Source organism: Anopheles moucheti, chromosome 2 (genome assembly GCF_943734755.1).
Source record: "Anopheles moucheti chromosome 2, idAnoMoucSN_F20_07, whole genome shotgun sequence".
Lineage (NCBI taxonomy): Eukaryota > Metazoa > Arthropoda > Insecta > Diptera > Culicidae > Anopheles > Anopheles moucheti.
In genome coordinates this window covers 3,152,255-3,180,082 of record NC_069140.1, presented here as the reverse complement: position 1 = coordinate 3,180,082, position 27,828 = coordinate 3,152,255, and the positions used below count along the sequence as shown (strand labels likewise).

General features: G+C 45.2%; 1 protein-coding gene across 1 annotated transcript; it reads left to right on the top strand.

The window, feature by feature from the left end:
* The first annotated feature begins 496 nt into the window (after positions 1-496).
* LOC128304207 (zinc finger protein squeeze) lies at positions 497-27,828 on the top strand. The gene is made up of 4 exons (XM_053041372.1): positions 497-1,189; positions 9,096-9,119; positions 25,721-26,747; positions 26,861-27,828. The coding sequence occupies exons 1-4, from the start codon at positions 653-655 to the stop codon at positions 27,370-27,372; spliced, it is 2,100 nt and encodes a 699-aa protein (XP_052897332.1). The 5' UTR covers positions 497-652; the 3' UTR covers positions 27,373-27,828.

The following is a 27,828-nucleotide window of genomic DNA, read 5'->3' as shown; positions in this document are numbered from 1 at the left end:
AACTGGCAAAAGGTTTTTTTCAGACAACGCAAAGACGCGGATCAGCCGAGACACACCCGCCGGAAAAAAAAGTCACACGGCTCGAAGGATAAGGAAGGCAAACACAACAACCCGCGAGGTGCAGCACGCGCGTCGTGTGTGTATGTGACATGTGAGTTGCGCGTACGCAAAACGTGAGACATAAATCGGCAAGCGTCAATGCAATCCGGGCTGTGACCCACGCGAAAAGCAAAACAAAAGCGCAGTATTCGGTGTCTTCATCGGGAATATCGCGCATTTCCACGTCTGGCCTATCAAAAACACTAGAAGTTTTGACAGGAAGTGTTGTCCCCTCCCCCCTCCCTTGTGCGATTGTGTGAGTTTGTGCCCGGTAGTGTAGTTCTGCGGCTCGTATGATTCATGCAGAGTGAGTGTATGTCCGCGTGTGTAGTGATCAGGTTCTAAAGGTTGCTGGCAGAGGGCACTTCATTGCAGACGTTGGAGGGACGTGTCCCTTCGGGCAGGTTTCGACATCACGGACCCACGGAACGGCTCCAAGATTCTCTCGCTACAGCATCCCTATCACCATCATCCGAACGCCGGTAGCACGCTGGAGGGCAGAACGATCGAGTACCGGCCCGGTGGCGGGCTGGACTACCACAACTCTCCGCTCATGGCGGAGATACCGACCGGTGACTACAGCCACATCCACCGGTCAATCGATCAGCTGCGCTCGATGAACGAACGGGGCGTGCTGGGACAGCTGAACGCACTGCAGCATGCCGCGGCCGCCGTTGGCAACGGTACCGACCTTCGATCGGCACTCGTACACGACTACAAACCGTACATCAGCGATCTGCGCGCCAATGCCACCAACGATCGGTTGATCGACTATGCCGTCGTCCAGAAGCATCACCACCATCATCAGCAGCAGCAGCAGCAACAGCAGCAGCAGCAGCAGCAGCAACATCAGCAACACCAGCAGCAGCAGATTCCTCACCAACAGCAGCAACAACCACAGCAACAACATCATCAGCACGGCCCGCCACATCTGCTGGACGATCGAACAGGCAACAATAATAACAACAACAACAACCATGAAACAGATCTGCGCATGGTGGAGGATCACAAACCTCCACACTACAGTGCCCCGTCCACACCTCCAACGCCCCTAGCGATCGTTGAGACGCAGATGGCAGAACCTGTGAAGGTAGGATCTTTACTTCAAATACTTTAGGAATTGGTTTTAGAACTCTTTATGAATGATGTGCGTTTTGCATTATTAATTTTAATGGTGTACATTCACGCTTTGTTTCAATAAACGAGGCCACCAAGGAGGTCCAATGATATGTCTCACCAATTGCCAAAAATAAGTGGTAATGAGCGTTTGCTTCGGAATGCCTTTGAAATCCTATAACCAACCCCATCACTAACATCAAAAACCAACCCGATCCAGGGAGTGAACACAGCACATCATCAGCAGCAGTTGAGTTTAATTAATTAGCATTTTACCATGAACAGATTAGAAGAGTTTTCTGGTGTATTGCGTTTCGTGAAAAATAATTAACAGCTTCTCTATGTTCTCTGAATTGTTATCAATGTTTCGGGTGTCGACTGAAAAGACGACCGTCTTAGACGCCTATTACTATCAGAGGGCGACTCCATATAATTCTTCGCACGATGCGTAGTGTCCGGACACCACAGCGGATTGCTTTGACGATTCTTTCCTTCCAGTGCGATTATTAGTTATCAAAAAAACCCGAAGAATGAATGTGGAATAAATCCACTCCAATCCGATCGTTGTTGTGACGTTTCTCGCCAGGACGTTTTTCTGGTAGTGCCGTGCGCATCACGTGCGTTCAGAGATACGTTACCGTACGATCAGATCGTCTTTGGTCTATCAAAAAAACGAGCACAACATGATGTGCCGTCACTTCGTGGCGTAAAGAATTCTTGAATTTCTCGGTTGGACGAACACGCAGTACATCTTCAGATAATCGTCCGGAGATCGAATCTGAAGGTCGGAGGTCTGAAATCTGAAGAAAACAAATTATTGGGTGATATTTACTGCCTCATTTTCCAATATTCGATTTTTTCTTGGTACTTGTCCTGGAGGTGAAGTAATCCAGTGGAGTCAATTAGAACCAATACTTTGTCCAATGTAAACTAACTTCGCCTACCTTTGGAGATGGGCACCAGCATGAAAAAGGCGGGAAAATGCCTCTAGTTGGAGCGATTAGTTCTCAACGGGGTGGAAAATCCGTTAATAGCTCCTCCTACTAGCGTGGGGCTCCCCATCGTTTTTGTGGTGCGTATTGTTCACTGTCATACTGCGCGCGCCATGTTGCAGTGCGCTCACATGATGCACATGTTGCATTGCGCCTCGCACGTAATGTTATGCACCCTTTTTAACGGGTGGGAAAATAAAAGCAGCCCCCGAGCTGTGACTGACCACCGGTTGAGCCAACGGCGCTTACGATCAGTGTATGACTTCCCTCCGTTCGTATCGCGGTACAGCTTGAAGACGCACATTAAGATGTACTTATTAAGAAGGGCAGCCTATTTTTTTTTTGTTTGTTCTGTTTTAGCCACGGCACTATCCAACCATCGCTTCAATGTATGTTTTATCGATTTCCATGTTAATGGAAGCTGATGCCCAGCGGCACTCGAGCAATTCACCCCCGTAACGCCACCCTAGGCGAATCACCCATCCCTCCCCCCATAAAGGGGGTTGGGGGCTAGATCGTGCCGGTAAAAGCGATAATTAGCATATTTTAATTATAATTACCTATAACGCAAATTCAAACTCCACACGTACGATTGGGTAGGATTGTGTTTCTCTCATGCCTGTTGCTGTTTCAACCGTCCCGGTTGCTTTCTCCCATAGACCCCACAACGGCACTGGAAAAGTTCAGTTGCAGTGCGTTTCAGACAATGGAAAGTGTTTGATGGCGTGAAAAGCGGCCGTACGCTAGAGCGGGAAGGAATGCTGCATCATTCGCAACAATGCACACAATGCTAAATGTTGCACTTTTCGTTCCATTGCAATCTACTGCCGACCGAAAACAGGGCGGTTCCTAATCCTGCAAAATTGTACAACAAAAAAAAACACACACACCAGCAACAACAAAGAACAGTTGTGGAAGGACACGCACTACCATTTTTTTTGTTTGCTGTTCATGGAGCCCACGGGGGAAAATCGTTGTGGGAGGCTCATTTTGCATTTTCCCCGCCTACTGGAAAAAATGAGCAATTGCATTTCGATCATGGCAAAAAAAGCGAACGAGGATTTCAAAAATTCCCATCACTCACTCACTGTGAAGGTCCATTCTATTCCCCTCTCCCCCTCTATCGAGTGGGGCTGTGTGTGTGTGTGTGTTTGGTTGGTCCTTTTTCCCATTCTAAGGTGCCTTCTCCTTGGGAGCCCTCCAATGAGAAACCATCGGATGGGATAGGGTGTGCCCCTTAGCCGAGAACGAACGAACGCAACCAATGTATGATTTGAACGCTAATTAATAATCCAAATCTCAATATCATGCAATCGGCCATAAATCTTGGGCCCAGCAGGAGTGCGTACTCTCTCTGTGTGCTGTTAAGCTATCGCCCTTACGGTTTGTTGCGGTCCGTCACGAAAAGCTCGCCCAAGCTTCTCAAATCACGCGTTACTACACGGTGGCGTAATGCTCGTTGTGCGCTGGAATTAATTAAGTTAAAATCCCCCCACCCAAGGGTCCGATTGCCTTTCGTCCAATTGCACTTCCCTGTTCCCTGGCTTATCGTTCTAATGATATTGCGTGCGCAAAATGCGCCAGAAGTGCGTGCATCTTCGACCGCAGCCTTTTTCCACGGTTGTAAATCATTCGCGGATGTACGGGCATATGGACATGTCGACAAATCTGCATATTACGATTCCTGGTCATGACATTTGCGTCCGATAGCTCTCCCATAGCACAGGCTTGCTTCGTTTTGGGGTACGAATATTTTGGAACTCTGTAGCAACGCTACAAAGATATCCGCCGTCGAAAAAAAGAGAAGGGTCTTGGACACGACTGAGTGGCACCCAGTCGCATGTCTGGGTCTCCGCATCGACCGATTGATGAACTCGCGCAATTTGTCCAATGTCAAACGTCAGTTTCGAGGGGCCCGATCTGCTAGGAAGTGCGGCTCACAGTGCGCGCTCAGCCTGCAAACTCAGCCCCCCTAATCACCATCAATTTTGGGGCCGTATCTTGATCCAACCGGCATCCCGCCTGCTGGTTCTCGAAAATCCCCCACCCGTTAATGAATTTGTGGATCTCTAGGTCACACGGCGCATTGGGATTGTGTGGATGCAAGTCGGCTGAAGCTTTGGCTGCTTCCCATGACCTCGCGCGCACCATTTGGTTGCGCTTTTGCGAACAGCAGAGATCTTGCAACCCGCGATCGTTGACTTCATCGTCGACCATTCTATCCGGAAGTTTGTGTGTGCGTTGGTTCGTTTTCTGCTTGCTTCTTGCGCCGAATGTTAGCCGAAAAGGTTAATGTTAAAGTAGCAGAAGTCTGTAAAATGGTTGCATACGGGGCCGTATTCACACATTAAGCAACAAATATTACGCAACAGACGAAAATTTCGACGTCTTTTCTTGGTGCTCGTTTTACGTAAACAATTACACCCATGGAGAAAAACCCTTCGGTAGTGTCCAACATCTTCCCATCGTAGCCGCTGGCCAGCCAGGTCCGCTTCTTAAGCCACGATGCGATTCTTTTCCGCAGCGATCTCTCACTCTAACGCGCGCGTTCGTCCATCTAACGGCCACCCGAAATAAAAAGAAACACCCCAAACCTTCTAAAGCGTACCGCCGCCACGAGAATAAGGGTATTGGGCATGGAAGATTGCGCAGAGAGCGTAGACCGGTTTTCAGGGTCAAGAAGTTTGTCCGCGACTGTAAACGTACCGCGCCGCAATTCCTTTACGACGGTGTCACGCTCGTGCGCAGTAATGTGCGCGGTGGATGTGTGAAGATGTGATCGTGTTTTCGCCTCACGCACGATCTATACGGCGGGAAGAGTTAAATTCGGGGAGAGCTTTTTCTAATACTTTGCGTCTTTTTTCGAACGTAAACCACATTATGGATCGAAGATGGTAGAAAAGGGTGACATGTTCTTGATTACAAACTCATCAACACCCTAAATCTGCAGCCCTAAGTTTCATTGATCGATCATAAATCTAACGCTTCCAATGCATGCAATTTGCGCTGACCTATCCCGCGGGGATGTGCCCAACTCTATCACCCGTAACCGATGCCTTGGCTGTACCGAAAATGTACCGGAAATTGTGTGCTGATTACGCAGCAGCAGCAGAAGGACCATTTCCTGCACACAGGCCAAAAGGTGACTAATTTGTGCAGAGAGCGTAGTGCTGGCCAAATCATTAAACGCTAAACCGTCAGAGCCCCGATCGCACATGTGTTGGCCAGTTTTGTTGACAATGATTAAAAGAGCTTCATGAACCGCGGGTACACTGTTTTCGGTTGGCTGATAATGATTTGGTCCACTGGAGATAGACATTTCGACATTTTCACGGAGGTTATGCTTCATCGCCCTATCAACTGTCACCGAACACTCGTGAGTTATTATTTTCGATTCGTGTTTTGTGCGCGACGCATACTTTGGCATTTGATGTTGGTGGTTCTGAAGAATGTTTTAAATGTGTTTACTTTATTGTTCACTTTACACGAAGCTCATGAGACGTCAAGTGCAATTATCTCGAAGCCGGTGGACATTGTATCTTAAAAACGATAGTTTAAATATTTAAAATTAACACAATTTTTACTGTCATCGTACGTAACCTTCCTCATCATCTCAATTTATCTTTTTCTTTCTTCAAAATGGTTTCAATTTTTGGTATTTTTATTAAATCCCGCGTACGATGATTGGATAATTATTGGAAATTAAGGGAAAATTGTTTCTAATAAACTAACCTAAACGGTGTGATTTCCATTTTGTCGATTGATGATTGCTAATTTACTGATGAGCGGGTCGTGGCCGAAGATGTTGCCCAATGTAGGCCAAAAAATTAGCATTTGACCGGAAATCGGTTGAACAAACAGTTGCAAAATCATCCAAAAATCACCCAAAAGTGTCCTCTTCTGTCACTTGTGTATTCGTACCAAAATGCTCTAACGTTTGCAATACGTGTACGTGCACCTTTAACAATACACCGTTTATGTCTGTTCTCTGTGCACTTCACAACGAGATTTTGTATTTTTTAACTTTTAATTTTGCTGCTTCATCAACCACTGGCGATTTTCAATCAACCAGAAAGCCTAATCAGCTTTGTTCTGGGAACCACAGGACAACACTGGACAAGGCAACAGAAATCTCTGTGGCGGTGGACCGGATATTTGATTTTTATTTTTAATGTTTTATAATTTACAATTTTTGCTGCCAAACACCACTAACCCGCTAGCCACCATCAACCCCAAGCGCACTGAGAGGAGAAAGGAATGTTTTTTTTTGAAGGGGGGTGGGGGTTAGGTAGGGTGGTCCGAGAATGTTGTGATGCATATGGGCGAATGCATAAAATTTTAATTTCCCGCAATCACAATCGCATGAAAAATCACATGCTCCACCGAACGTGCTGTGAGGCGACATTTGGCTGTGGTTAGAACCCGGTGACATATTATGGCGGGTGGCTCACGACCGGACAAATGATGTTATTAATAAATGTAGTGCTCCTCCCCAGTGCCCCCGTGCCGCGCCTAGCCTTGGAAAATGCTGGAGCTGCAATGGATTTATGTTATTTTATTTTGTTTTTGTGTGTGAGTGTGTGTGCGCTTTTTTATGTTTACGTGTGGTTTGCGGTTGCTGATCGAGGCCTAGTTCTAAGCTTTATAATTAAATCAATTATGGGGTGGAATGGTTTTATATTTATTGTTCCATAATAATCGGTGCACTCAGGACTCGTTTTGCATTCCGAGCTGCACTCGCCGTGCGCTGGCTTTTGCCGCGGGGGTTGTGATACTTTTGAATAATTTGCTAAAAAATGCATCCATTTCCTAGCGTTGGCATTTTCACACATTACACAATCGCTAATCATCTGCACTAGAAGCATAACGAAAAAAATAGACAAAAAAGCAAACAAACGGATAAAAAAGTTAAATTAACCAATCACCGAAAACTAAAAGTACCACACATTAAAAGCACCCTTCTGGTTTGTGGAACACATTTTGCGTAACACATAAAAATAATGCAACCGTACAAAACCAATCCAACATCGTGTTGGTGGTGAGCACGTGGAAACAATTGAAACCCAACGGAACACGGCTGCGAAACCAACCGGAGCCAATCTGCGGTTTAAAAAAAAAGTGCACCCACAGGTCAAAGGTCGGTCGGCGGTACGTTCAAAAGGATTGGGATGTTAAATTGGTAAAAAAAATGGTCATCCCTCAGTGCATCATAATATGCAACGTGTGGAATGGGGGGGGGGAGGGGGGATATGTTGCCGATTGGGGTGGCCCATGGGCCACGTGTGGTTTTGGGGTTTGAACCTCCAGTTGATGTTTGATTCATCCGATTCGTCACCAACCATTATGTCGGCATGAGAGGAGAACGAGAGGGACGTAGGGAAGGAGGGCTGGTGAAGGTAATGAAAACCAAAAAAAACATGCGTTGGGGGTGTTGCGTGAAAATAAAAAAAAAACTAATTGAACTGTGGGGAGAAGAAGCAAAAAAAAGCAAAAACTCAACAGCATTTTTATTATGTTATCGGTCCGTCATCCACAGCAGTCATCGAAAATGATGTGCATGAGAAAGGATGCACCGGATGATGTGACGAAGGGTGGGTGGGGTGGGGAAAAAAGGGGAAAACACAAATTGTGAAAAATAAGTCGCGGTTCCCGTGTACATCATTACTGTGTTAGCATCAAACCGCGACACAAACAATCGTGATTTAAAAAGCAAAAAACGAAATAAAAACACCACCAACACTCCCCGGAACAAACACACACACACAAACACATCTATCATGGACAGATAAGTTCCGGAAAAGGGATACAAAACGAGGTGGTGGGGGGAGGAGTAATTATTTGTGTTGACCTTTTGATGCAAGTGCAAAACGGTGCAGTGGAGTTATGCATTTTTGTTGTTGTGTAACATAAAAAGCATAACTCTAAATTGAACATTATTTCATTAGAAAATTGATGTAAAAGTTGCATTTTTAACATGTGTTAATGTTTCGATTTTGTTTCTATTTATTCTTAATGATTAAGATCAATTTATTTGTGCCTTTGGTGATATCGAAATAAAATAAAAAAACCTTTTAAAAGATTTAAACTAAAAATAAAAACTCCCCCTATTTCTATTGTTTAATCTATATGATTAAACATTGCGCTTCATGATATTGTTCGGATAAAAAATCTATTTCCCACACCACACACACACAACAAGGCGAAAATAATGAAAAACTCTATCATTAAACATTACCCCACATCCATCCCTCGTTGCTTACTCCAACCCATCATGAGGATGAAAAATGCAAATCAAATAATGAAAATAAGCATAGACGCACGTAAAGGACAATGTGTGTGTTGCATCTGCACATCCTAACACAAAACAACAACAAAATGCCTTTTTTCGTTACTATCTGATTGAACACAGATTTTCCTTTTTTTCCAACTGTGTGTCTGATATTTTTTTCCAGTTTTATTGCCTACTCTTCATGTGGTTAGCTGCAGCAAAATAATAACGAGCCGCTGTTTTTTTTTTATGTTACCTACAGTAAAAAAAAGTATAATGGTGCAACATTTTTCCATATATAAAACCACCAGGTTTTTGCGTCCACGCCCGTTTGGGGTTTTGTTTGATATGAAAGCGTCTCTGCGTGGTTGATACCATCACCCCGCTGTGCTGTTGTGGTAGGTGATAATATGCTTTTATGTTTCATCGTTTAGCTATGCTCGACCGCGATTACTTTGAAATAATTGATTGAACTAGCTAATTGATAAACAGATATGTGTTCTTTACTTGAATTTACAACAATTCATCAAAGTTTTTAATTATTCACTTGCAACAGTTTTTTGCGTAATAATAACGTAATGATAATGTTTTTTTTCTTCTCTTTACTTCCTTTATTACAGAGATATGGAAAAGGTCGCAAAAAGGTATGTAGTATTATTAACCGAATTTATACATTTATTTAATTAATGTTACGCCAAGCATTTAAGATTATTTGTTTTGATGTATTTGGAGATGTGTTTTGGATATTTGTTACATTCGAGCGATCTGAAAGATCACTATGATACTCTCATCTATTGATAGTAGTGGCAGTTGATATAAGGTACATCAGGTCCTCCTATTCTGGAGCACAGTGTTTCGATCTCAGCTATTGCAACCCAATAATAACTGACCAGATCTTGAGTAGCGGTGTCCTGGGAAATTGTATACTAGTATCAATTGGTGCCGATAGGGGCGCTAGGGAATTCGTGATACTTAGAATCATTCAGGATCAGGATCACTAATTCTTGAATGAAGAACTATAGAATTGGGGCGGGCCAATGGGGGTGCATTTAGTAGTGGTGCCGGTCTCCACGCGCCAGAACCGTGACAAACTCCCACCCCGTACGCAGGACTGACTTTCTAGCTACGGGTAAATTAAGTCAAAGAAAGCCAGACATGACAGAGCTAGAGCCTAAAAATCTCAAAGTTAATTATGTCCTTCCAAAAACTGTGGCATAGTGCGCCTTGGGTTTCTTAATATCAAGTGGCAATCCCACAGCAGCACAGTGTAAAACAAAAACAAATCCCCACCGAATGATACGATCGCATTAATTTCTAATTACAATAGATGATAAAACAAATTATCAGCTTACACTTTTGCGCATCCAAATTATACCCCTTTTTACCAGTGAATCTAATTGCATTACTGTAACGCGAATGGACCTACCAACTAAAAGCCCTCAAACTTACGCTCCGTGTGCGCCTTTTGATCGAAAACCTTCTCACCGCGTCCATATTTATGATGCGGCGCACTGCTGTTTGTCTGCTTAGCATATTCGCGTACCGTTTAACATCTTTTCGCAATTAGTTGTGCCCTTGTGTGACGGCGAAACCAGGTGACGTTATCGGTCGTCTCGCTCCCTTGAAGCCTTGAGAGCCTCTGGACGCCCTGTTGGACGTGCCGATAATAAATGATGATAGGCACCTGAACGCGCGATGCAGGATCAGCACACGAGCGGCAAGACGCACGGTGCACGATCCGTTTTAGGGAGGGTAGGGATGAATCTGCTCGCAAACGGGTTCAGTTCATCCGTTCTGTTGCTTTATTTTTTTTTGTTTTGGCGTCTGGTGATTGACAGTCAGCTGGAGCATCATGCTGATCGTAAGGACACCGCCCATTATGCTTTCTCCAAATGGTTCCCGAGAATGTGGGGACACACGGTGAAAGGCAGCAAAGCGAAACGCACGATCATGATAACGTGATACGCAAATTGTACGCTATCAAAAGACGATATTTCTCGCTTCGGTTTTATGCCGTTTCTGCTTTGTGCAAAGGTTTTTGGGAGACCAACGCTTCCACTCCATGGGGTGTATCTTTCCTTCTATGGGTCGTTTTTTTTCGCGCATGTGATATTGTGCACTTGTTTGCGCTTTTTAATGAGGTTTGTAATTTTTCATCATAATCATCATCTTCATCGTTTACCGCCACGATGGTCGATGTTCCACTATCGAATTAAGCATTATATTCTCGACCAACCCCTTCTGTGGAGGTCCCTGTAAACTGTATCACCAGGGGATGTATCACCAGGATCAGACACAGAGGAGTAACTTCAAACGGAAAAGAATGGTAAGAAAGGACTTCTTGATCCACGTTCCAGCGTGAAGTTGATTCGCACGAATTCCGAAAAAGAAGTTGTCAGAATTAATTTTTATGATTTCACCGCCCATTTCCCATCTTCTGCTTGATTGTCCTTTTGTATCGCACCTCATCTAGAGGATGGTTTAAGTATGTGTTACCTGACGGGTATCATGAGGTCGATTGGTTTGTTATTTATTTTATGTTCTTTTGGAGAGGATCCTCGGTCAATCGTAATTAGATTGAGTCACACACCAACCTCATCGGCAACTGGAAGTGTGTCGTTTTTATAAAACTTAATTACCTTCACCACTCAATTTGCGCTCATCGCCATTATTTCGCCCTCACATATCGTGCATTAAAATCTTGAGCAACGTCTTTTGCCGGTGCAATCTTGCATGATTTCAATTCTCAACCATGTCGGTGATGTCCGTGTACCGTACGATCACACGCCACACCGGCAACGACAGTTCAGCGAGTGTGCATGATTTATGGGTTCCCTGTTTGCAATTCCTCCCCAAAAACATCGGCAATGCTTCTCCACTTTTCCATGCCCTAATCGAAGGCAGATGCAAAAGCTACCAGACCGGTGGCTTTAAGATCACATTCTGGAGTAATTGCAATGGCGTTTCAGCCTTCCGGGGGCCCTTCCGTTGGACATGTTTATGATCATATCCACGCACTCTTACCGTCTCTCTTTTTTTCTCCTTCTCTCTGCCTGGCTCCGCGATATTCGGCGGGACTTTTACCAAAGAAGAACCTCATGCGGATCTTCACTCAGGATCGCTTGATTTATGCCTTTTTATAAGTCGAAGCCACGCGTCCAACCGATCGGACGTCAGTGGTATTTCGTCCTGCATGCCGTCCAATGCAAGAAACGGAAACCAGGAAAAACAGGAAAAGAAACACCTCGTGTAACCAGGGCGGGAATTGAGTGTGTGTGTCGTGTTTTGGGGCGAAAGTATTATAATTTTTTTCGGGCCAGAATATATGAAACACCGCTTGACACGTGTTAACGGAACTGCTTGCCCATCGCGCAGTGTGCTAAAATTTTCTAGTTAGATAGCCGAAAAGTTACCGACACGGAATAAAAATGTGTGCGCCCGGTGGTGCGTCTTACGCTGCCGGACGGACTTCCCGGGTGCACTAATGACCGCCAACGAAAGTAGTTAAAGTTCTACAAATTACTGATCCTGTTTCTCGGGTGCATGTGTCTTGCGGCAGTAGCGTCAGGATTCGGTGCAGGCAAGGCAGAGGCAAAAAAGATCGAAATCTCATTAAGGCCAACGACGATAGCCGCAAGATCATTAAGTCTCCGCACCGAAAAACATGTGTTCCAACGTAAAAAAAAGGGAGCAATTGGAAGGAAGGAAGCGTGTTGTATCATTAGTGTTGAACGTGGTTGTCGTGTGCTGATATGTTTGCGTTATAATTCAATTTACGCACAGACTAAACCAAAAGGGGCCAGGGAATTACTTTTCGGTGCATCAATTTTAATCGCTGTCTTCGCTGTCTTTGGAGCTTCGGTTTAGAACCGCCAAAAGTGCAGCCGAGTTTCATGTACGTTTCCGTCCTCCCGTCATCATCGTCAAACCGCTTGTGAAAATATCGATAATTGAATGTTGTCTTTTATTGCTGAGTGCAGCACTCCAAACGGAAGGGCAACATGTTCGGTGGGCAATACGAACAGAAGAGTAGCAATGAGTTTGGGCAAACAATTAGCAGTTTTGGTTTTTGTTAGTTACAGCTCTCAAAGGCGCCAACGGAGCAACAAGTGAATGAACCAGTGCTTGGACACGGCACTTGGATGACACTTGTGTGAGCTCGGCCTGTAACACGGTGTGCCTTCCTTGCTGCTTGCTTTAGGTTCCCTCCTAGTGAGCTTAAATGCAAAAATATACGTCAACCGTTCGGCTTACTGTGCAAGTAAGTCCGTTCCCGACATTCGTTCAATGAATCATTTCATTCGTGTTCCGTAAAGTATTAGTGCTTCGCACATGTGTACAAACTGGACACACATTTTGGAGTTCTGCTCTTTTTTTCCCCCCCAATTCTTGACGACTGTTTCACCGCTTAGCAAATAAGCATATTTTCGTACAATTAGCGAAACGTGAGCAGTAAATACCGCCCAAAAAAACACACACTCGAAGCTCGCTATTTTTTTTTTTGCGTTACCTACTTCCGACCACGAGGATTATGTTTAATTGCTTTACGGTTGCTTAACAGGCAGCGTCGCAACTTCGTCGGGTCCCGATTCATTCTTACCAACGCCGTGCATGGTTGTTTCGAGTCTATAAATGACAGGAAAAAAAACATAAGCCACTGTTGTGCTCCATCTCAATGGAAGGAGAGTTGGCTAGAGTAGATGAATGGTGTTGCTGTGTCTTGGCGCGACTTCCGCTTCGTTTTAATGGAAAGTGTTATATCTTGCACTATTAGATCGTATTCCCCGTGGTACAAAAAAAAAACAACCTTTTTGTGTACCATAGGATGTGTCAGAATTGACTTCCCGAGAACGAATGTCTTGTCTAAGAAACATCTTTTTTTTGCTTGATGATCTAGATAGACAACAGTTCTTCTTAAGATGGGCATGGAAAGATTGGACAAATATGAGTGATCAAATGTAGTCGTTCTCTTCGACTCTTTTTGATCCATCTTCAACCAGTTATATCCAGATATCTGAAAAGATCAATTGAACAGTATATGAGAGAGGGTTCCTAATTAAGATTTGAACCCAGACTGGGGATGTTATTGATTCATACCTTACCGATTGGTTTGCTTCAGTGATCCTCCAGTGAACAGTTATTTATCGCATAAGATCACACTCTACGAAATTCTTGTGTATGATGTCGAGCGATCAGTACAGTAACATACATTTTCTCATACAGAACTACGTACTCGCCGAAAGTATGTATTCTAACTGCAATAGCTCCACGTTCACAGCATGCATTTCCCGACATTTTCGTTTGTTTTTGTTTCTCTGTGTCGCTTTGCCTTCCCCATCCATATGCGTCTGGAGTACGTTTTGGTTCGGCTGGTGTATCTTTTTCGTTTGTTCTTTGCCTCTATTGCTTTTTTCACTCCCCAAAATCGCGCATCACATTACGTCAGCTTCTCTTTGTCGGTCAGTTGCGGTGTGTGTATTTTTTACTGCTGCTGCTGCTGCTGCTGCTGCCGGTTGCTCAACGGTGCACGGAAAAACCTTCGCTATGTTGGACACGCGTGATGTGGAGGAAGTCCTCCACCTTCCCTCTCTTCTCCCTCACCTGCTCCCCGCCACACAACCCCTGGCTGCCTCTTGTCCTTCCCACCTTCTTCGCCGTGACAACATTGTAGCGCACCAAAATCTGATGGTGACAAAGAATGATTTTTTCTTCCCCACAAACACCCGAACAGTGCCGAAAAAGAAAAATTGCAATTTTCGGCGGGTTTCGCGACTCATGCGTGTATATGTGTGCGTTGGTCCACAAACCCGCTATAAAGTGTGTGTGTGTGGTGCGTGAGAAGGAGAGGGATGGATGGCGAATGGCCTAAAAAAAGCAAAACTATCAAAGCAGGCGCATTGGGATGGATGAATGCGTTTTTTTCGGGTAATCTAGCCACCCGGTGTGCATTCCCTCTTACCCCCTTTATGTGTGTGTGTGCGTTTGATGAGATTTTCTCCAATTCTTCGAGGGTGGGTTTGGATTCGACCGGGGAGGGAGGGAACAAGTTAAAGGAAGGGAGTTGATGCATAAAGTGCGGGTTCGCTTTTTTCAGTGGTTTGCTGTTGTATTATAACGATGATGTTGGTGATGACGATGATGATGGGGATGATAGCGGTTTAGAAGCACACTGTACAGGGGCAACACCGAATAGGGGAAGGATGCCACGCATGCATGCAACTCGGGAAATGCAATTTTTGGGTGTTATATGACGATGCAGATGTGCATGAGGCTGTATGTGTGTGTGTGAATCATGCTGCAAAATAAAATTGCATCGGAAAAAAGGGAAGTTTGGCAGCAGTTTTTTGGCTGTAAAGAAGAAGCAAAAAAAGCACACCCCTATCGCACCACCCTGCTCTCGCACACGCCAAGCGCGCGGGGAAAAGTTGATTTTTTCGGCCTTTTTTGAGCTACAAGTGACAGTGTATGTACGCGCGCGCGCGCACACGCATTCACCGCGTCAGGGAGAACGAGATAGTGAGCGCGAAAGAACGAGAGACGGATAGGAACAGCCTACTACCACTAACGTAACCAAAAAAACGCGATGATTTTTTTTGGGGGTAGTTGACGAGAAAGAAACGGGTTCAAAAAACCAGAAAAAATCGCCACTTTTTCCATGGAGCGCCGCGCATGAATGATGCGTTGCGTTGGCGGTTGGCACGATGTGCTGGGTGATGCGGGATGGTGGTGGAGTAATACACACTTTTTTTCTTGCCTTTGTACTTTACCTACCCTTATACCACCATCACCACGCAAGCGGGGCGGTTGGTACACGTGAGCGAGGGGATGGAGCAGGGTGCACGGAAAGCTCCGAAACAAGACATTCGCGCGACACGCAAGTAACACGCAGGAAGAGCACAAGAAGAGGAAGAAACCGACACCGAAACGAAAGTGGAGATTCTCTCTTGTCGATTGCCGGTTTTCTTTTTTGTTTGACAGGGGTTTCTTTTTCTTTTATCGCGGGGTGTTTTTTTTTTGGTTGTTGTTGCTTTGCTTTGGTAAAGTTGTACAGCTGGTCAAACTGTTGGCGGTACACCTGAGCGTGACGTTTTGATTGTCAATTTCTTTACCTAATTTACAATGCCTGTTTATGAATGTAGATGTCATTTTATTTTTATTGATGTTATCAGAAAAGAATACTAATTTGTTGACATTTTCCACGAGCAAGAAGAAGTTAATATCAAAATTCTAGACACTAAAACTATCTGGGACTAAGATATGATCAAAAATCAACACAATGACCGCTTCTTTAGACCTTAATATTAGACATTGTTTGGGGAATACCTAGCCAAGAGGTCTATAAAGTAAGAGACTTGAGCCTCGCATTTTAAAGTTGCCACCAAACACACGATAAGTGGTTCTTGTCTTGAACTTGAAAAAGAATGTTTTGCTATATTCTAATTTTTTTAGAGTTTTCTTTAGGATTATTAAAAAACATCAAATGCTTAATTTATTTATTTTTTACAATTGTTTATTACACTACCAAGGCTGTGCTGTATTTGTGTTTCTTTCATACCATATGAATTTGTTCATAAAATTGCTTTACAATCGAAAATCCTAAAAAAAACTACCACGTGTACGGATGCCAATTTGAGCAACTGTATATAAGTATAGCGGGCGAGAAGAGCCCCGTGTGCGTGTGTGCAGATTTTCGCGGTTTTATGCATTTTTTAAGGGAGGAATGGGAACCGTGAGAGACAGAGAGAAGAAGAGATGATTCGACGTGAAGTCTTTTCGCGCCCCGAAGGATGAAGGGCCCATAAAGGGAGAACAACCTGAACTGAGGAGGGCCAGTTCGAAAGAAGAAAAAAAGAACAGGAAAACCTTCAACGTGGAAGTTTGATTTTTTTTCGGGGAAGAATTTTTGCTCACTTTTCGCTGTATTTCGCTGGTGCTGCTGCTGCTGCTGCTGTTGGCTTTGGTTTTGGGTGCCATTATCGTTCGTTGCCCTGCGGGAAATCGTGCGCACGGTGTTCTGCAACGAACTGCAGTATGTAAATTTAGGAATTTCGGTTGTGCTGCTCTTCTTCTTATTTCACTGGTCACTGATTAGCCGCAGAGAAGGTAAACATTATCGGCGATGTGTTGGGTTTTATCGGACGCGGATAGGGCTTTACCGGGCATGATAATGTAATTTTACTGTTTTTGTACGGTACATTTTCGCACTAATGCCTTACAACATATTATTTTCAAAGAAAATCATGTTAAATAATTCATTCTCGGTCTTGGGTTTTCGGTTGCTTTTAGTGGACAAAATTTAGGGGAATTCATTACATTTTCACAAGGCGCACTAGCAAAACAGGCTCAACAAGCACTTCGGAACCCGAATGATTGCTGAGAATGGGCAGACGGTTCGAGTTGTGCCGAATTGAACAAAAAAATAAAAAAGGAGGGAAAAAACCGTCCCTATTTTATCCGAAACCTTCGAAGCACACACACACATATACAAAAAAGGTAGCCCTTCTTCCCTAACCTTTCGGACCTAACCTTAACGGCCGGTTTTATGTGTTTTTTTTACTCTGGCCCGTTTTCTCTCGGACTATTTTGCAAACATTCCGTTGTCGTCCTGTGCAGGCCAGGCCACAGCGAGCGTCCTTTTTTAGTCCCTGCACTTCGCGTCCACTCTTCTTCCCCCTCTGTCCGTTCCACTTCCACACTTCCGATCAACTCTCCTTATGGCTTAGCCCTGTCCAGTGTGTGACCGACCCGCACACCGGTAATTCTTTTGCCTGTATATATGTGTGTGCGTGTGTTTGTGTGCCTGTCCCCTTTTACGTAAAAAAGACGCAAGTAAACTGGGAAAATCCCTTATATTTTGCCAAAAAGGTTTTTCCCTGCCACCCCTGACGGTCGGGGCTTTTTTAGGACATCTGGCAATGAGAGGTGGCAATGAGTACTGTGTTGTACATAATATGCTACACGGAGCAAATCTTTTCGATGGTGTTCGGCTCTTGTTGCTCACATTCGACGGGTGGGGGGAGGGGGGCCTTTTGAACCGATGAAAAATCTTTAAACCAAAAAAACATAAGAGATGGTCGATTAAAGAATCTGCTAAAAACCCCCATGCGGGGGTTTGCTTTTGCTCCAACGTACAGGAGGCGTGCGCGCGCTTTTGGAAATGATGTTAAAGATGGACTTTATGCGTATGTGTGTAGGTGCGTGCGGAAAATGCAATCAACAAGAAAATGTTTAGTGTGCTAAATTGTAAATTTGAATCATCGTTTAAACATTTTAACGTTATTAATTTTCGTTCGGAAAAAAACAACATGCAATTTTAAAATAATCACTTTTTTTAAATATTGTAAAAAACTAAAAAAAAACACCTTTTTTACATCATTCCGCCAAACATTAAAATCAGCAAAAAAAATCGCCGCACCACAAAAAAAAATCGGACATGCTTTCAGTCTCTAATCGTGAGCGCCATCGCGAGACTCTCATCTCACCGCGATCTCTGATAGTGAGACGGGTGAGTCGAGCGGCGTGAGCGTGCCCCGTTCGAGCAGTGAGCGTATGCCACGTTCACAGTGAGAATAATCATGCGAGATTGTGGCCAAAAGATCGCCCAACACCATTTCGAGCAAAGTGCTCTCGAGCAGTGCGGCAAGTTGTTCCGTCTCGCTTTTACCCGTTACCGACCAAGACTCGGCACGGCACTTTGGCTGTGTGCGTTTGATCAAAAAAGTGACCGCACACACCAAAAAGTTTTTCTTTTTTCTTCGCCTTTCCGAAGCGTGCGGATGTGTTTTTCTCGTCTGTAGCCTCGCGTCAAGTGTTTTTTGTGTGTTATAAATTCTAGTTACGCAAAAAAACGTGATGATGATTCCACGGCAAATGTAATCAAAGTGCAACTGCAATACTTTCGCATCCAGTTCGGTTTGTTTATCTCGCGGGATGCCCGTTTTTGTTTCGGTTTTCCGTTGCGCTGTGCTCCACTGTGTGTGACGTTCTTTTTTTGGCGAAGGAATCCCCGATTACGATTAATTTGTGCGTGTGTCGCTGGATGTGAACGCAAGCAAGCAATCAGAACAGAAAAAGAAAGGATATTCCCTTTTTTGACTGAATTTCGTATTTCGTGAATTGTCTCTTCGTATTCGTTGCGGGGGGAGCAAAAATTAGCCCCCCTTAATAAAATATAAAAAAGTACTGGCACACACAGGCACACACCAGCACTCACAGACACCGTCCACCAACATCACACATTCTCTCCCGCGCAGATCACAGTAGGCGAGAAGATGAAAAAATCGCCGCATTCGGTAGATGAGAAAAAAAGTGTTTTCCTTTTTTTTCGCCGTTTCCCGTGAGTGGGTGTGTGTGTGCGTGTGCATTAGTTTTGTTTAGCTTGAAGCGGGAATCATTTTCGTGGAAATAAAACGGTCAAAGGGGGCTTTTTCCAACCAACTCGGCAATTTTTTTCGTCGCTGTTCCTCTCGTTTCCTTTCTCCCGTTTCACGTCTGTGTCGCCCGCACTTTAAAGAACCTGTGCGTACGGTTGTATGGGTGTGTGCGTGCACGCTGCCAAAACGGGGTTTGTGTGTGTGTGGATTTTTTATTCCGCGACGGGGCTCGTTTGCAATGCGTGTGGCTGCAGAAATGTGTGTGCGTGTGCGTATGATGAGTTTAGTTAGCAGAATACGTCGTCTGTTTACTTGAATAATGTGTTTTTTTTGTCGCCGTGTGCATGCACGGCGAATGAATGATCCTGGTAGTAGAGCGTTAAGTGCCCAAAAAAGAATGTCTGACTGTGTGTGTGTATTATTATTATTATCATTGCTATTGACTCGTCGTGTGACGTGCCAAAATTGAAGCGCGCGGAATACTTTGACTTCGGAGGAGTTTAATTTGTGACCAAAATGTGTATCAACTGTTTATTTTTATGTCTGTTGTGTGGCTCGCTTCAGGCGAATGTAATCGAATTTTACATTAACCTGTTTATTTGTTGCGATCACCGCCACCTTCGCAAAGACTGTGCTCCCTTAATGAGACAAACAATCAACTTTACTATTAAAAAATGTTACAATTTTTGCAACATTTATTTTAAAAATCAAAGTAAATAAATGGGCCATTAAATAACTATTTGCCAAAAGAAATTAAGCTGATAACTATCGAAAAAATGAAAATCAAAGCGAATTTTGTGTGCGGGTGTGTGTGTTTATGCGCGCGTTGGAGCAAAAAACCAAATGGCGTACACGAGCGCGATTCTGTGAGCGGCAAAACGCATGAGTTACCGAATGCCACCCTCTCCCAATCCACCCCACTGCTTCGTGTGTGTGTGGGATGGTAGTCGCACCCCCAAAAGTCCGCGACACTACCAAAAAGAGCGTGAATAAAAAATGTCTGTCTCTTTTTTTGAATTGAATTGTGCGCGCGCTGTGTGTTGTTACAAGAGAGCGTGTGTCAGGCACAAAAAATCTCCGGGAAGCCAAAATCTCAAATGCGCGCGCGAGAGCAGGAGAGAGAGTGAGAGAGAGAGATCCGTGCGCGACCCATCATGACACCCACAAAAAGTGAAGCTGTGTGTTGTGTGTGCGTGCGAGTGTGTGGCCGGTTTTTCGCACGTGAGAGTTTTTTTCCCGTACCGAGAGCACCGACGACGACGGTCTTCTCGCGTCTCTGTTGGACCCAAGGACGGAACGCGCGCGCACACACACCACACGCAACACACACTCGCCTGCTACGATTCGCTTTGTTCGGGTGTGCAATTTTTGACAGCAGCCTTTTTGTGATAAATCTTCTAACTGGTATTAAAATAATGTATCAAAATGGTTTCGGTGCGTTTTGCAGCGTGCACAAGTGCGTGTTGCGGCGTGAAGATGCTGTGGCCAGTAACGGTGTTGATGGTGCCGAATGCGCGAAGTAATTCCCGCTTAGCAAGTTGACGGGCGTGAGCAGCAGCAGCAGCAGCAGCAGCAAAAAAGTGGAACAAAAACAACAACGTTCGTCTCATTTCATCCGAGAAACAATAACAAACCAAACGTCGTTCTCGTGTGCCGGGGGCTGAAGGTGAAGAGACCGCGCGGGTTATTTAGTGTTGGCTAGAAGGCGCGATATTTAGGCAAGAAAGTGCAATAATATAATTTATAAGTGAAGCAAAGATCATTAAGATATTGGTGAAATTCCTTATATGATAAGGAAATTGTGTTACACAAGTAGATAAATTCAGTGTGTCCCGTGTGTCCGATTGATTCGACAACAATGGCACCAGTATTTGGGCAACTTTTGCTGACCTCCGAGGAGGGCAAAATACAACCAACCGCACTACCGGTCAAACGGGAAAAGAGTGAAGAATCGGATGATCTTGATGTGAAGGTGAGTTGCGTGGAAGAAGAAAATGGTTTCTAAAGTGCAAACGGCGAAAGATGAATGTTTAAACTATTTTATTCGACTGGTGCTCCTTCAGTTTCCTCTTCAAAATCACGGTGCACACATTGTGTTGTATCTAGTGCATACACACACTTCCAACCACACATGAATAATTTCGTTCCATTATTATGCCAATGCAGTTGCGGCTCTGTAACGTTTCCTGTACTACAACGCGAACTTGGTTGGGATGCAATCTATAGAGGGAGAAAAAAAGGATGTTTCCCTCCCCCATCGTGCGTTAATCCTGTAGAATAAAACAGGACGATGAAAACTTCCCCATTGTTGTTTGGGGGGGTGACTTTCCAGGCGTGTGCTTACAGACACACACGCGGCTATATGCAACTGCATACAATTTGTGTGACTGTTGGTTGCATATTTCTCTTTTTATACAATGCATTTCGCCATTTGAGTATGCAATTCATTTTTAGCATGATTTACGCATTCCCATCCCATCCGCACCATCTCCATGTGCGTTTTAAGTTGAAAAGGAGAATGAAAAAAAAACACTCATAAAACTCTTTTCTATCAATAAAAACAGTGCAGAGGTTAGGGATAAAAAATAAAAACAACACAAAACGGTTGCAAAAAAGCACCAAAAAATATACTTCTGCACACCTATAAACACAATGATAAAAAATGTACACACTCATACATTCATTCCCCGCGGAAGGCTGGAATGTAAAGAAGGTTTCAAAATCAACAGAAACAAAAAGATTAAAGTAAAACAAAAAAAAGGCATAAAATATCCCTCCATCGCTCGTTTCACGCCGCCACCTTAATCGAGGGAAGGAATCGCAGTGTAACCTGGGTTGTGTGTAGTGTGCAGCACTGCCATCATCCTGGATACCGGGCGAATGTGTGTGGAGCAAACAGGGAAAAGAAATACAAAAAAAATACTCACCATCAAAACAACAGCAGAAACAACAAAAACCATCCGCCAAAAACAACATTCAGCAACACCGGGAATGGGTGGTGAAGGATAGGGCGAGAACGCAGAAGCAATGGGCTGCTGCAATGCTTGAAGCAGCAAAAGAAAATGAAAGAATAACAAAAACATCACCCATTCCATTCTCTTCCCCTCCATCCATCCCAACCCACCCCACCCTACACAACCCATTTCCCACCTTCGAAACCCCGAAAAGGAGTCTGCGAGCAGCCAAACTTCAAATCCACCCCCACACCCATCTCGTGCACACAGTTTTTCTGGCTCTCTCTTTGCCGCTCTGTTTGCTTGGATGTGTCACTCTGTGTGTGTATGTGGGCTGTAGGGAGTCTGCACTTTGGTGTGCCATTGGTTATTTTGATTTGGTCGTTTTTTTACGCTTCTGTTATCGTAGACAGCTCCACTAGAAATTGATAGAATTGACGAGCTTCTTCCATACTAGCAACCGGGAAAATGGGGTGGATGGGTTGAATTGGGAGATCGTGTTCGTTTTGCGTGGGGAAAGCATGTGGAGCGCGCGCCGAGTGGAGAATAAGAAGTAAACATAATAAACGATACGAAATATATCGTTGCAGTTCCCCGTCAACGGTAAGACAACTTAAATCTAGAAGAAGGCGATGGATTTACGGGTTCCCTCCCCATGTCTCACTCTGCTGGCATCCCAATCCCGTTGCTGCTTGGGGAAAATGGTTGCTTGGATGATATTTTCCTTAGCACATTTTCTATTTGAAGTTGTCGTGTGTCACACTGTCGAAGCTGTAGCGATCTTTTATTGGCGCTATAGATCGATAGTTGAGGGAAACGAACTGGAGAGGAGATTTCAATTGCGAATGAATGATATCCTATAAAGCAAGAAACCATTTCACGATGCACGAGTAGCTACATTCATGTCCTTTTTATCCTTTATTGTAACTATTTTTACAGAGTATTTCATACTTGATGTGAAGATGTTTCTCTGCTCCTACGGATAGTTGCTAAAGATGTTAAAATAATTTTGAAAATAAAAAGATTCTTTTGTCAATCAAAGCCGAGAATTCCTATGAATCATCCTACTCGATGCTTCCGCAACAGGTTACGGTGTATCTCACGCCTTCAACCATTACCGTCCAATGTTATTCTTTCATTAGACTGCTTTTCACATAAGGCAGTGTATGTCTCCGGACACAAGAAGACGGTACCTCGTCCACAAGAATGAAGCCAAATGAAAACAACATTTTAAATAAGGTGCGTTCCAATGCTTTCGTTGATTGGGACGGTGCCGGGCCCGGTGTATTCTGTGAGCAATTTGTGGAATTAATTTGAACCATCAACCGCACATCATTTGGCCATCGCCAATGGACGACTTTTGCTCAAACGGAGGTTGGGACCCCTGTATTCGTTGCGAGAACAAACAGAGGACCCAGAGCAGAGAATTATGTTTATTTTTGCTCCTCCACCACCCCGGTGGTTATGTTGCTGAAGAAGGTGTGGTTTTTATTCTCTACCTACCTTACCCCATCCGCACCCGCTCATCCATGATTTGGGTCGTTTTATAATATTTCACTTTGTTTACGTTTTATTTTACAAATTTGACCAAACTTCTTTTGCGAACTCAGCTGCAAGAAAAGGAAAAGGAATATTAGAAGAACAAACAGCTGAAGATGAAGGCGGCAGCATCATCCACGCACGATCACACACAAATGAGGCAGCATTTAGCAAGTTCAAGCCATGCTTTTGAAAAGCTTCCAAAACGTACTTGTGTCCATCTACCGCTTCTCTCGTCCCTTTGTGGCTACAACTCATCACCCTCCCCCAGACGCAATTCTCAAGAGCTAAATGGATCTTTGGTACGGTGTGTGACGCACAATTTGCATTTTACTCTATGTGTGTGTGTGTGTCAAAGGGGGGATGTTTTTCTTCTTGGCCTCTTCATGACAAATTGAAGTTTTAGAGGAGAAGAGTGTTAGCACACGGTCTCGGAGGCGATCGAGTACTTCAACGAGAAGAGGGCAAACCATAATCGGAGGGAGTGGTGCAGCGCCGTGTACTCACAAAACACGTTGTTTAAATTCTCCATCATCACACGCCTGAGATGGAGCAGTGTGTGCGCGCGACTTGGCATCAAATTGTTTTGTTTTCGTTGTAATTTGCACTTCATACCTCCGGCTGCGTTGACCGGATCTTTCGTCGAAGTGGTTGATAAGTTGTGTACATCCGTACAGTTAGTGGAGTATTGAAAGGGGGATAAAATATCTTTATTAATGAACTGTAATGATTCCAATTAATGGGATTGTCTTAAACAATAACAGCTAATTTTTCACCAGTTTTCAACATCCCAATAATGTTTGCTCTCTTCCACTCACGATCGTGCGTGATCGTGATCGCGAGTGTGTGTTTTGAGAAGAGTCGTTTGATAAATCTTCACTTTTACTGTAAGACGCATACCGTCATGAATGGTTAGAAAATAAGAGTCCTCAGACATTCATGGATATTTCAAGTTCAGACATCTTGAAGAATTTGTGAATTTTCATAACAGAAAATAGGCGTCATTCGTTCGGCTTAAGTATTCATTTAGATTCATTTCGGTTTACCCCTTAAATTAGTGTCACACTAATAGAATAAGGCCAGGAAGTTTGCATACTCTGGGCTTTGAGTTGTCCCTACCTTTTATCCTACCTTCTTCTACTAGGAAACATAGACGACCTTGGCGCAAAGAGCATATAGTTAGTTGTGGGGAGTTTTGTAGCTTCGTTACCAGCAAACTTTACGCACATTCGCGCCCATCGTCTCGAAGATGACTAGCCACTTTCAAAACAACCCTCGCCAGGAACATTCCCTCTTTGGTACGCAACAAGAACAGACGTAAGGCTGAAGTCTAGTAGAAATAGGAGACCCATCTTTGGAGGCTTTCGGTGTCAACCCACAATCAACGCAACGAGAACCAAAACATTCCACCTCAATGTATGTTCTTTGCCAGCATTACATTGCCGCATTCTTCCACCGCTAATAACATTCATTAGAAGGAACTTCAAACGTCTGGTCTGTGTAGTCATTTCAGCACTACCGACCATTCGACGACCTTGACATTGTCTTCCTTCGGTGGTGGTTCGGACATGTGGAGGAGTGGTGGTTTCGTTAATAATCCAATTGACGATGGATGGCGAATGCACGAAACCAACACCAAAACAACATGCGGAGCAAGGTTAAGGTTAGCCGCGCTTCATCAAGTGAGCGGTTGGAGAACCTAATAGGTTTATTAAAGCGTGGCTAAAAATTATTCTTTTGCTCAAAAATGTGTACTATTTTGCATAGAAGAACTCCAAGAACCCAAGCTGTGCTATTCTGTAGTAGGTTGGCCAAAGTCCTTCCGCAACGGTCACCAAAACGGGTGGTGATCACCACATAATTGAGGACTTGCTATTAATGCTCTTTGCAATTAGTGTGGTTAACATTGAAGCACCGTTTGGTGTGCTGTATTGGCTATTAATTATTAAAATGAAATGGAATGGCTGTTGATTGAGGGATAGAGGAAGACACTAAATGATCTTTTCATATTTGCCCATATTAACGATCACGCCTAAACGAGACGCTTTAACCAATCACGTCTACTCGAATGCGTTTACGAGTGTTTCTCGAGCACCTTGTTGCGTTAAATGCGCTACAACAGCGAGAAGATCGTTTCGTTTGGTTCGTTTGCTCAGCCCGCAATCGTCATTGACACCGCTACTCGAACTTTCCTCATTAAGAGGAAGGCCAATCGTATTGATGCATCGATGGCGGAGGAGTGTCCACTCCACTGCATCTCTTATCCTTCGTGTGAAGCTGTCCTAAAGCAACACTCTTCGATCGGTCTAAACATCCTCTTCAATTCGCGAATGCGCTAATGTTTTGCGTTTTCTCTCTCTCTCTCTCTCTCTCTTGCAGATCTTCTCCGCCAAGGCCAACCTGGAGCTGCACGGTGGGTCGCTCCAGATGCGCGAAACCAAACCGTACAAATGCACCCAGTGCACGAAGTCGTTCGCCAACTCGAGCTACCTGTCGCAGCACACGCGGATACACCTCGGCATCAAGCCGTACCGGTGCGAGATCTGTCAGCGCAAGTTCACGCAGCTGTCGCACCTGCAGCAGCACATCCGGACGCACACCGGGGACAAACCGTACAAATGCCGACATCCCGGCTGCCCGAAAGCGTTCTCCCAGCTCTCGAACCTGCAGTCCCACTCGCGGTGCCATCAGACGGACAAACCGTTCAAGTGTAACTCGTGCTACAAATGCTTCACCGATGAGGCCTCGCTGCTGGAGCACATCCCGAAACACAAGGACTCGAAGCACCTGAAGACGCACATCTGCCAGCTGTGCGGTAAATCGTACACGCAGGAAACATACCTGGCCAAGCACATGCAGAAGCACGCGGAAAAGGAGGAGAAGCGTCGCAACCGGGCGGCGGGTGGTGGTGGCGGCGGTGGAGGTGGTGGAGGCGGTGGCGGCGCTGGGGCGGGTGCGGGCGGTGCCAACTCTGCGGCCGGATCGGGTGCTGGCGGGAATAATAACAACAGCAGCAGTAACGCCAACAGTAACGCAAATAACAGTGGCGCCGGAAGTCCAAACGGTGCCGGTGCGGCTGGTGCGAATGCGGCTGCAGTGGCGGCGGTGGCGGATGCAGCCGCCGTTGGACTGGCGGGCCTGGCCGGGTTGGGTCTGAACCGGATGGGTGGCATGGTGGTGGGTAATGCGGCGGCCGCGGCGGCAGCGGTTGGGCTGGAACACCCGTACTGGCCGAAGGTTAGTCCGGATTCGGCCGCCAGCTTAGCGGAGGCGATGCAGCAACAGCAGCAGCAGCAGCAACAGTACGATTTCAGCAGTAGTGGAGGTGCGAACGGTGGTGGCAATGCCGGTGGCAACAATGGTGGCGCGGGCAGTGCAGGTGGTGCGAACAATGGCGCCGCGAACGGTAAGTACCTCCGTGTCAATGCGGTGCGTGCGCCCGGTTTTCCAATTCCAACGGAACAACAGTGCGGTGCGATAGCGCCTGATGGTAGCTTCTTATCTGTTCCATCTTTCCAGATCCGCAGCATCATCGTAACTTGAACGGGAGCAGCAGTTCCGCCAACTCGGCGGACGACGTCGGCGAAGACCTGGTAGTCATCCGGCACAACTCCCAGCAGCAGGTGCAACAGCAGCAGCAGCAGCAACAGCAGCAGCACGTTAACAACCAATCGAACTCCTCATCCGCCTCGAACTCGTCCGCCTTCACGCCCATCAATGTGATGCCGCCGCATCTGAACAGTCTGGCGGCGGCCCACCAGCATCACCAGCAGCAGCTGGCCGCCGCCCAACAGCGGGCACCACCCTCGTACCTGTACGATGCGATTAGCTTCCAGAATCAGAAAGCGATCAATCAGAATGCGGCAGCGGTAGCCGCGGCCGCCGCGAACGGATTCCCGAACCAGCTGATCTCCCTGCATCAGATCCGGAACTACGCGCACCAACCGGGTGGTGGTGGGGGTGGCGGAGGCGGTGGCCTTCTGTCCGGCGAACATTTGCTAATGGGTGGCGTTGGCAAGGTGGAAAAATAGTTCCACGATGCCACGCCGGGGACACGATTGTTGTTGGGCGGGCGTGATCAAGCGTACGGATGAATTGTTGCTGTATGCGGGATCCTGCTTAAGCTGCAGCGTGTATGTGTGCTGTGCGTGATCGTGTGAGCTACAAAAAATGTAATTATAGTGCGAAAGTATAAAATGTCACACACACGCACGCCCACACACCCACACACACACACTTGTCTGTATGATCGATCAAGGAGTTTGATAAAACAATTGTGGCCGCGTAAAGAAACTTTTATTTATCCCTCCTCCGTGCGAAAAAGGATCTTGTAGGCGAAACAAAAAAAGGGGATTGATGGAAAAGAGAGAGAAAGGTCACACGATGAGATCGTACATCGGTAGCGTGTAGGTTGCTTTTGCCTTAGACTTGTTTAAGTTCTATCCAACACACACACTCTCTCTCTCTCTCGATCTATCTGTTTGTCT

What these genes read in the sequence shown, in the direction of transcription:
- LOC128304207 (XM_053041372.1), top strand. Translation starts at nt 653, where the DNA reads ATGGCGGAGATACCGACCGGTGACTACAGCCACATCCACCGGTCAATC. An exon ending in ATGGAAAAGGTCGCAAAAAG is followed by an intron (nt 9,120 to 25,720) that starts GTATGTAGTATT and finishes TCTCTCTTGCAG; the next exon opens with ATCTTCTCCGCCAAGGCCAA. An exon ending in GAACAATGGCGCCGCGAACG is followed by an intron (nt 26,748 to 26,860) that starts GTAAGTACCTCC and finishes CCATCTTTCCAG; the next exon opens with ATCCGCAGCATCATCGTAAC.